Source organism: Notothenia coriiceps, unplaced genomic scaffold (genome assembly GCF_000735185.1).
Source record: "Notothenia coriiceps isolate Sejong01 unplaced genomic scaffold, NC01 NC01_scaffold00025094, whole genome shotgun sequence".
Classification (NCBI taxonomy): Eukaryota; Metazoa; Chordata; class Actinopteri; order Perciformes; family Nototheniidae; genus Notothenia; species Notothenia coriiceps.
In genome coordinates, this window is record NW_011357795.1 from 1 (window position 1) to 9,379 (window position 9,379).

At 42.9% G+C, this 9,379-nt stretch overlaps 2 protein-coding genes across 2 annotated transcripts; both read left to right on the plus strand.

Annotated features, from left to right (window-relative positions):
* The first annotated feature begins 187 nt into the window (after positions 1–187).
* Positions 188–3,707, plus strand: LOC104955986 (membrane-associated guanylate kinase, WW and PDZ domain-containing protein 2-like). Its single transcript, XM_010783406.1, has 4 exons — positions 188–986; positions 1,598–1,837; positions 2,804–2,989; positions 3,409–3,707. The coding sequence occupies exons 1-4, from the start codon at positions 764–766 to the stop codon at positions 3,705–3,707; spliced, it is 948 nt and encodes a 315-aa protein (XP_010781708.1). The 5' UTR covers positions 188–763.
* Positions 3,708–5,798: 2,091 nt separating this feature from the next.
* LOC104955948 (uncharacterized protein KIAA1586-like) lies at positions 5,799–6,633 on the plus strand. The gene is made up of 2 exons (XM_010783351.1): positions 5,799–5,914; positions 6,026–6,633. The coding sequence occupies exons 1-2, from the start codon at positions 5,858–5,860 to the stop codon at positions 6,551–6,553; spliced, it is 585 nt and encodes a 194-aa protein (XP_010781653.1). The 5' UTR covers positions 5,799–5,857; the 3' UTR covers positions 6,554–6,633.
* Positions 6,634–9,379: the final 2,746 nt, after the last annotated feature.

Consider the following 9,379-nt stretch of genomic DNA (forward strand, 5'->3'; position numbering starts at 1 on the left):
CGGGACATCACACGGCAGGCAACGGCGGCGGCCACACCGCAGACCAAGCTACTAATTCGGCCTTGCCAAATAATCGCTCTGATCTGGTGAGGTGGGGGCATATCTAGCAATGAGCGAGATGCCCAACACACCCGCTCCGCCGCCATGATTATCACCTAGGGGGAAGTACAGCCCTGGGCCGTGGACTTCCATGGACGCCGGACCCGGAAGTGCCCGACAACGGCAAACAGAGCCATCCGCCCCGTTGGAATGGCGAACGTGAATGGCACCGCCTCGGCCACATGCTGGTCCCCCAAACACTCGAAGCAGAGGTGGTGGGGATCGGCGCCCGCCATTTCAGCCAGGGCACGAAGGACAGGCCCGGGTCTCTAGAAGTGACGACTCCATGGAGGTATAATAACTCTTTCTTCTTCAAACGTCTTTCTCTGCTTCCGTTGTTGCTCGCTGAAGAGAAAGGGATGACGGGAAAGGGAGGCGTGGCCGCGTTATATACGGTAGGCTTGTGCACGCATTCAGGTAGGCCCGCCCCGGGGCCGGCTACGTCTATAGAATTCTCAATAGGTGAATGCTCGCATGATAAGGTAGTACCCATAGAGTCCAGTAGAGGGCGGAGCCTGTGAGAGATATAACTATGATCCTTGTAAATGTAGAAGGAGAATAAAAGCAAGGTGGAAAGATGTTACCATGATATAAAACTAGATCCAGCCTGGGTAAAGCAATTACTGAGCGATTCCACTGTGTTCCATTCTCTTCACCTTCATCTATGCTGCTAATATTGATTGTCTTTGAACAGATTGTTATTGGCGCTATCATAGAGAACACTCCCGCTGAGCGCGATGGGCGGCTGCGACCTGGGGATGAGCTCATTTCTGTGGATAAAAATGTGGTTGCTGGGAAACCACACAAATACGTTATAGACTTGATGCACGCAGCCGCTCGCAATGGTCAAGTCAGCTTGACTGTGAGAAGGAGAGTGCAAATGCCTGGTGAGGACATGTTTTATATTTTTGTTTTGTTTGTTTATTTCACACTTAACCGAGACTTGGAGAACATGCTGGAGATTTCACTGGCACCAAATTAAAAAAAAGAGAACTTGGACAGAACACACATGCTGACAATCTGTGTGCAGGATCAGTGTGTACTTCTCACCCACACATATTTTCTGTGGTAGTAGATCATACATATCAAGGCCGGGGCAAAATCTTCAGTCAGACTCTGAAGGGGGCAACCCGGTTGTGGGGTAGGTAGAGCCCTAAAAAACATTTGCATAAACTTCTATATTTTCCCATCATATGAGCCTGTTTTGTAAAAAAAGTTAGCGTTTTGACCAACCACACAAGGATAAGGAGGTCGGTTAACAGAGCAGGAAACCCACAGAGTGTCTGATCCTTCAGTACAGTATAACATTTATTGTACATAGCAAATGCCAAGGCTAAATTTGTCTTTGGCACGGTTGCATGCAATATATTCTGCAGAGCTGGAATGTCTCCAGCAGCTACATCTTGGGCTGCTTTATATTAAAAAGCTTTAATAAATTAACAGCCATCGAGAGCAAATTGATAATGTTTCATGGTAGCTGTTGCTTTGACTCCTCCAGGTGAGCTGTGTCCTGTGAACGGCCGCAGCCCCGGCTCTGTGTCGACCCAACACAGCTCTCCACGAAGCGACGCAGCCTCAGCTTCGGGCCCTCCAGCTTTAGCCGTCCCAGCTGCCACCTCTCCTCCAGAGGGATCCGCCCTGCAAACCAGTGATGTGGTTATTCACCGCAAGGAGAACGAGGGCTTCGGCTTCGTCATCATCAGCTCCCTAAACAGACCGGAGAACGCCTCCGTCATCAGTGAGTGGTTTCTTTCTGGAGCCTTAAAGGCTGTTACTGAGGGCCAATGGTGATTTTATAAATCCAGATAACTTAGAATCCTGAGGCTGGTGACTTTCCTAGAGTGACTGTTTATGAGATTTTGCTACTGTCTCAATCTAAGTATAATATCATTACAAAATATTTAAATGGATTTATAAACTATTACATTTTTACCAGACAAGGCCCGTTCCCTCAAAAACAGGCTCAGAAGTATAATATCCATCTTATCTGATCCACTAATAACCAGTGGGCTTCATGCCCCTTAACAATTAGTTTGCTAGAGTGATTTTACTTATACCTTCCAAAAGCTTCATAACTTTTATTGGCTGGGGTCGAAAGAGTATTTAAAAGTCTTAAGTTTTATCTTCTAAATATACTGTATGGTTACACTAAAGAGAGGTGGTATCTTTTAACAGAAGATGGGATTCTTGAACCAGTCTCATTGCACGCTGAAGAATTTATAATTGAACATTATTATGGTGTATTTAGTTCACAGTAGTCATTATAATATCAAACATTAGTTCAGAGTGTACATGTGCATGTTCACCAGTCCCTAAGGCTCTTCTCTGCTTGTGGGACCAGAAAGGTTTTATACTTAAGTGGAAATATTCAGTTTTCTTCAATTTTTTTATCTCTAAAAAAACATGAAACACAAAAACATGTTTTGTGAAGATGTTATTGCCCTAAAACAGTGATTAAGATCTTTAAAGGTACGTTTCATAGCAGATTTAAACAATGTAAATGTTTCTGTTTAGTGGCATTGCTTTATCTGGATTAATAACATTTCGAAATGTAATGATTGAAACTGTTAATGCCAGGCGAGGCTCTTGTTGTAGCACAATCCATGTTATTCTCTCCACTTCAAAATAGCTTTTTTATTAGTGCCGTTTTTAAATGTTTCTTCCAAATAGACATTAAGAACCACCTTGTTATGCCTCTTTCCAGCGGTGCCCCATAAAATAGGCCGCATCATCGAGGGCAGCCCTGCGGATCGATGTGGGAAGCTGAAGGTGGGCGACCGGATCCTGGCGGTGAACGGACAGTCCATCATCAGCATGCCGCACGCAGACATTGTGAAGCTCATTAAAGATGCTGGGCTTACTGTCACGCTGCACATCATACCAGAAGAGGGTGAGTGTCTGTGTGTGACATGAAAACAAATACTGTGACTTCAGTTTTATGTGGCAGCTTGTTTTGTTTTCCCCTTCATAGAAGAAAACTGCAAATGACAGACAAAATGTATCTTCTTAGGCAGGTTCACATAGTAATCCTGAAAGGAGCACAATGTCAGAAAGGAGCTTTCTCCAAGTGTTTTGTTTATGGTGACACTTGAACATAATCCAGAACCAAAGGGTTGTCTGTTCTGATTTTAGCAAAAAAAGTTGTAAGGCCCTTTCAGGTTATACAGAAGATAATTCAGTAGTTTTCTCAAATACATTTCAGAAAGTTCTGCAGTCTTCTGAATCCTGAGCACATTTTCTTTGTCAAATGAGTTTTTTTACTCTCCTCAAAACGTTAACAGAACAAATCTTGTCTCATCTCCATCACAGGAGCCCATTCTGGCCCCGGCTCAGAGAAGCAGAGCCCCATGACCCAGAAACACAGCCCCCAGACCCAGCCCAGCCCTGTAGCCCAGCCCGGCCCAGGAAGCCCCCAGCCCGGCCAGACAGCCCTCCAGGCAGGTCAGATAACCATCCAGCCCGGCCAGACACCAGCTCAGCCCGGACAAACCGTGAGTGGCCCCCCCGCACCAGCAGCCTCCCAGCCTGCGCCGGCTGGATCCCAGCAGAGCCCGGTCAGCCAGCCCTCCGGCCCCCCGCCGCCGCTCTACCTCCACGACGGCAGGTAATACGGCTGTTCTTCTTTGTAGATTCATTTGAAGTATTATATGTAACATGTGTACAAAAACAGGGTTACTGTTCGTTTGACTTGGTCGCCTCCCTTTTGTGTACCCGTCAGCGTTTTAGTTTTATGCCTTAATCTGTCAGAAACTGACTTTTCATACCTTTTCTTACACCTTTTTACAATTAACATTTTTCATTTAAGTCGGTTTTAACTTCATATTTTACCACAATTAAAATCTTAGCCATCAGACATCTGTTGAGCAGTTAATTTCTCTTACGATAAAAACATCCTGAACGATGAAGGACTCACAACAAGGAGATTCTGACTTCAGTGACCAATTCCAGTGACCCAAAGCTACTTCAACTATACATACATACTGTATATAGGTGCGTGTGTGCCATCCTCTCCTTGCATGCTAGTCAGTTCAGGAGAAAACCTTTTTCTCAGTCAGATTGTCAAGCTGGTTTCGTCTCTGTTGCATAACACCACTTCTACAGTGGCATTGAATAATTTACTTATCAAGGTATCTCTTCTATAATGCAGGAACCCAGCGATCAGGCCATTTCTCATGTCAAAACTATAGAGTGTGAGTGTGTGCATGGATAGGCGTGTGCATGTGACATTCGGATCAAGAGCAGCACTCCCAGAGCTGTGGATGTATTTTCTCACTTTACTAGTAAGAGCTTGATAAAGTTCCATAACGGAGAGCGATATCTCCATCATTTTGGTATTCAGCCACCTTAGCTGCACACATTTATGCAGCAAACTTAGCTAAAAGGTGTCTTTACATTAACCTTCATGGTTAGCAGCACTGTCTATTCATACAGGAGAAGACACTCATGGGTATGTGAGGTTTTGTGCAGTCCAAAAAATACTTCAAATAAGTCCATGAGTTGAGTCATTCATATTTTACTTTGTGCGCTGATATGGTTGGTGGGTGTAGCTTGCAAGAAGAAAGTAGTTCCTACTTGAAACTGCTCAGAAGGCCTGTGGATTATCTTGAGTAACCGGGTCATGATCTCTTGGAAGAAACATTGCTGTTTAATTTCCCTACAGGAATCAACAAAAGTTTATCTTATCTTCATTTTGCAATGTTCCTTCTTTTTTTTTCAAAAGAAAGCAGAATTCTAGAAATAAAAAAAGATATACAGTGGGGCAAAAAAGTATTTAGTCAGCCACCAATTGTGCAGGTTCTCCCACTTAAAAAGATGAGAGGCCTGTAATTTTCATCCTAGGTATACCTCAACTATGAGAGAACAAAATTAGAAGAAAAAAATCCAAAAAATCACATTGTCTGATTTTTAAAGACTTTATTTGCAAATTATGGTGGAAAATAAGTATTTGGTCAATAACAAAAGTTCATCTCAATACTTTGTTATATACCCTTTGTTGGCAATGACAGAGGTCAAACGTTTTCTGTAAGTCTTCACAAGGTTTTCACACACTGTTGCTGGTATTTTGGCCCATTCCATGCAGATCTCCTCTAGAGCAGTGATGTTTTGGGGCTGTCGCTGGGCAACACAGACTTTCAACTCCCTCCAAAGATTTTTAACGCGTTAATTTTTGTGTAATTAATTAATCTTAATTAACGCGTTAAAGTCCCGGCCCTAGTTTTTATTTTAAAGTAAATTCAGATTGAACACAGTAAAAAAATGTTAATTATTGCGTCCGTCCAACAAAATAAAAATTACTTACAGTGAAAACCACCCTTGAATGATGGGATGGAAGACTAAAAGCTTAACTACAACATATAATAAATATCAAGATTGAAGCAAAACAAGTGAAATTTGACCTTTTTAGAGAGATTTAGCACAAAAAAAACACTTCTGTGGTCATTTGGGTGGATTTGACCTATCTCTGCCCCCCCTTGTTAAGTTTCTCCATCGTTGTGTACAAACTGGATAAAACGTGGGCTTTTTGTTGTTGTTTAGGAGTTGATCCCGCGCCTGCTCCTGCCCCCGCCTCGACCTAAGCTTGACGTATGCGGTGCTTTTGCTCTAGCCGGACAATTTTTGGGTGCTTGAAACGAACCGGATTCCGGAGCTAAGGGCCGCTCCGCTGCGGTGTGAACAGGAAAACCCGATGCTTTTCAAGCTCCAGCTCCGAACCGGCCCTGAAACACCGTTGGTGTGAATGAGGTAATAGAGGACAACTATGGCCAGGAAGCAGGACATGAAACAGCAGGAGAGCGAAGAGCTGGAGGAGGAACAGGTTTGATAATTCTTAATTCTACATGTTGGGTTAAGACACTATTATTTTTCAATTGGCCTAATACAGCTCATTATGGCAAATTAGTTTTATTATCGTTTTTTGTTTTTGTAGTGGAAAGAAGAAGAGAGGAGGAAGCAGCAGCAGGGCAAGATAGTGCTGAAGAAGATAGTGCCGAAAAAACAAGCATCCCATTCTGACGGCCCAAGTTACCAGGGAGAGAGCAATAATGATCAAGATATCCCTGAATGCTGGACATCTAACATGTTTAGACAGAAAACTAAGCAATACCCATGGCTAATATGCCAAAACAAAAAACTTGGTTGTCTAACCTGCCAGAAGATAAAAGCAGTTGGGCCAAAGGCTGGTGGGAGCCAGGTGCATATTGCTGACGAGTGGTCTAAAGTTAAAGTGACAGCCTATGGTGCAACCAGAGCAGCACAGCTGCAGTCTCTTCGGAAGAAGATGCACAAGCATAGAATGTCATACTATCATCAAGCAGCTGAGAAAACCATGGAAACAGCAAAAGAAAAAAGAATGGAAACATTGACTTCAGATATGCAGAGGGATCACTTCTTGACTACTGATCGAGTATTTCGCACAGTTTCCAAGATTGTGAAAAATTGTGACCAAAAACCATGATTTTGAAAATCTTTGGAAACTTCTATTAGATGGGGGAGAGTGGAGTAGGCAGCCATTGAGAAAATTGGTCCTCTTTTGTATTATCTGTATAATCTTTTCATATATTTTCATATTTTGTAAACAATTTCAATTTGCACTTAATGCCCTGTTAAAAGTAACATTGGGAATGTTAACATAAAAGATTTGTATTTGAACTGCAAATGATGACGGATCAATATTTTTCTAATTTCGTCCTCAATTTTTTCATGAAGTGTTTAATTTACATAATGATTTAATTAATCACGATACACAATTAACCCTTTAGATACCAGTTTTGATCGTATACCAGTAGGCCTAACTGCTTTTTTGAAAAAATACTAGGGCTGTCAGTCGATTAAAATATTTAATCTCGATTAATCGCATGATTGTCCATAGTTAATCGCGATTAATCGCAAATTAATCACACATTTTGTATCTGTTCCTTAGAGGGATATTTTTCAAGTTTATAATACTCTTATCAACATATGAGTGGACAAATATGCTTTATGCAAATGTTTGTTTATTATCATTTGATCAATGACAAATATTCTCATGAATATTAAACAGAACAACCTCTGAACATTACAAATATTCGCCTCAATTCAACCTGGAACCTCTCCTCTCATACAATAACAAGATAACTGTGTGTGTGTGTGTGTGTGTGTGTGTGTGGTGTGTGTGTGTGTGTGTGTGTGTGTGTGTGTGTGTGTGTGTGTGTGTGTGTGTGTGTGTGTGTGTGTGTGTGTGTGGTGTGTGTGTGTGTGTGTGTGTGTGTGTGTGTGTGTGTGTGTGTGTTGTGTGGTGTGTGTGTGTGTTGTGTGGTGTGTGTGTGTGTGCTGTCTGTCTGTCTGTCTGTCTCCTGTCTGTCTGTCTGTCTGTCCGTCCTCGTCTGTCTGTCTGTCTGTCTGTCTGTCTGTCTGTCTGTCTGTCCTGTCTGTCTGTCTGTCTGTCTGTCTGTCTGTCTGTCTGTCTGTCTGTCTGTCTGTCTGTCTGTCTGTCTGTCTGTCTGTCTGTCCTGTCTGTCTGTCTGTCTGTCTGTCTGTCTGTCCTGTCTGTCTGTCGTCTGTCTGTCTGTCGTCTGTCTGTCTGTCTGTCTGTCTGTCTGTCTGTCTGCTCTGTCTGTCTGTCCTGTCTGTCTGTCTGTCTGTCTGTCTGTCTGTCTGTCTGTCGTCTGTTCTGTCTGTCTGTTCTGTCTGTCTGTCTGTCTGTCTGTCTGGTCGTCTGTCTGTCTGTCTGTCTGTCTGTCTGTCTGTCTGTCTGTCTGTCTGTCTGTCTGTCTGTCTGTCTGCGTTCCTTTCCCTTCCTTGCATCTTAGCTCCGCCGTCCGTAAGATGCGAGCCGAGAGACACGAGGAGGTGACGCGAGGACAGAGGAGTTCCTCAGGTATTAATTGGGATGTCCTCGTTCACCTCAAACGTCACTCATCTTACACGACGTCTGTTAATGATGACATGCGCACAGCTGTATCCCCTCTCATCGGGCTTACTGAATAACCCCTTAGAACCGGCCCCATTTCTGGTTAAATTTTATTTTAATGAATTAATCTTTCTCCTTGTTAGTCAAGGAATTCAATGTATGATGGTTGGTCTGCTTTTGTGTTCCGTTTTGGTGTAAAATGTAGCCCTACATTTAAATAAAAATATAATTATAGTAATGTGAAGCCTTTTAGAAATGAAATGCCACATAATAAATTCCCACGGAGTGTGAGCACTTATGTGACGCTTTCCAACTCATCTTCAGTTGTCGGTTTCCCTCTGTTGAGAATCGACCAGCTGTGAAGTGGGGGCGGGGCTTTTATACGCGAGTAGTGAAAACACTTCCGAGTAGTCTGCTCGCGTGTAATCCTCCCTTTTCGCTCTCTCCCCGTACCCCTCCTCCCTCACCCCTCCTCGACTCCTCCGTGTGCATTTCAGCTATTGGGACGTCGCTTCAAAATGGCGTGTCTTGATCGATTTCCGGGTCAAGTCCCCGGAGGAGGGGAAGAGAGGAGTCGAGGAGGGGTATTGGGATGAGGCTACTGTGATGGATCGTTGGGCTATGTGTAACTCAAGGCATATGCTCGAGCGGGAGCCGGCCTGGACGCTGCAATCATGTTGCGCGCACTATCTGTGAGTTTGCTGACTTTTCGTACAATGTCCCACCGTCTGGCTACCATGCATAAAGTCAAGTGCTCCTCGCGCAGTTTTCGGCCGAATGTCCTCCTCTGTTTCATTTAAACGGCTCTTATATCCTTATGCGCAGCTAGCTAGGGCAACCCGGATGCTAAAAACAACAATACACGTAGGTCTCTCTCAAACCTCCGCTCGGCGCCACCACAATTAGGCGCTGCAACAAACGACTATTTGATAATCGATTAATCTATCGATTATTAAACGTTAATGACTATTTGGACTATTATTGCCTTGCACAATTTCTCAAACGCTCTGATTTATAGGGCCATCAACTTTTAGAATTTAGCTTGAGGTTGTTTTAGGCATGTGGAAACTAATACCAATGAAGACAATAAAGATGAATACTTGATCAAAATACATATAATATTATTAAATTAAACTAAACACATTTTGAACAAAATTAACATTGCTTTTTAATTTAATTAAATAAATAATTTTCACATCAAAAAAGAGAGCAACATGTTTTAACAAACGTATTAAATGATGTTGAAACAGAACTGTAAACAGAAATAGCTGAAACGTTCAAAAACAAAATAAATACTCAGTTTAGCGCATCTATCATCTAAGCCATGTTTGTATAATGTACGTAAGCTCCGGTGTTGCTGGCTAGCATACATAGAGCGGGCAAAATTGACCG

What these genes read in the sequence shown, in the direction of transcription:
- LOC104955948 (XM_010783351.1), top strand. Translation starts at nt 5,858, where the DNA reads ATGGCCAGGAAGCAGGACATGAAACAGCAGGAGAGCGAAGAGCTGGAG. An exon ending in AAGAGCTGGAGGAGGAACAG is followed by an intron (nt 5,915 to 6,025) that starts GTTTGATAATTC and finishes TTGTTTTTGTAG; the next exon opens with TGGAAAGAAGAAGAGAGGAG.
- LOC104955986 (XM_010783406.1), top strand. Translation starts at nt 764, where the DNA reads ATGCTGCTAATATTGATTGTCTTTGAACAGATTGTTATTGGCGCTATC. An exon ending in AAGGAGAGTGCAAATGCCTG is followed by an intron (nt 987 to 1,597) that starts GTGAGGACATGT and finishes TGACTCCTCCAG; the next exon opens with GTGAGCTGTGTCCTGTGAAC. An exon ending in GGAGAACGCCTCCGTCATCA is followed by an intron (nt 1,838 to 2,803) that starts GTGAGTGGTTTC and finishes GCCTCTTTCCAG; the next exon opens with CGGTGCCCCATAAAATAGGC.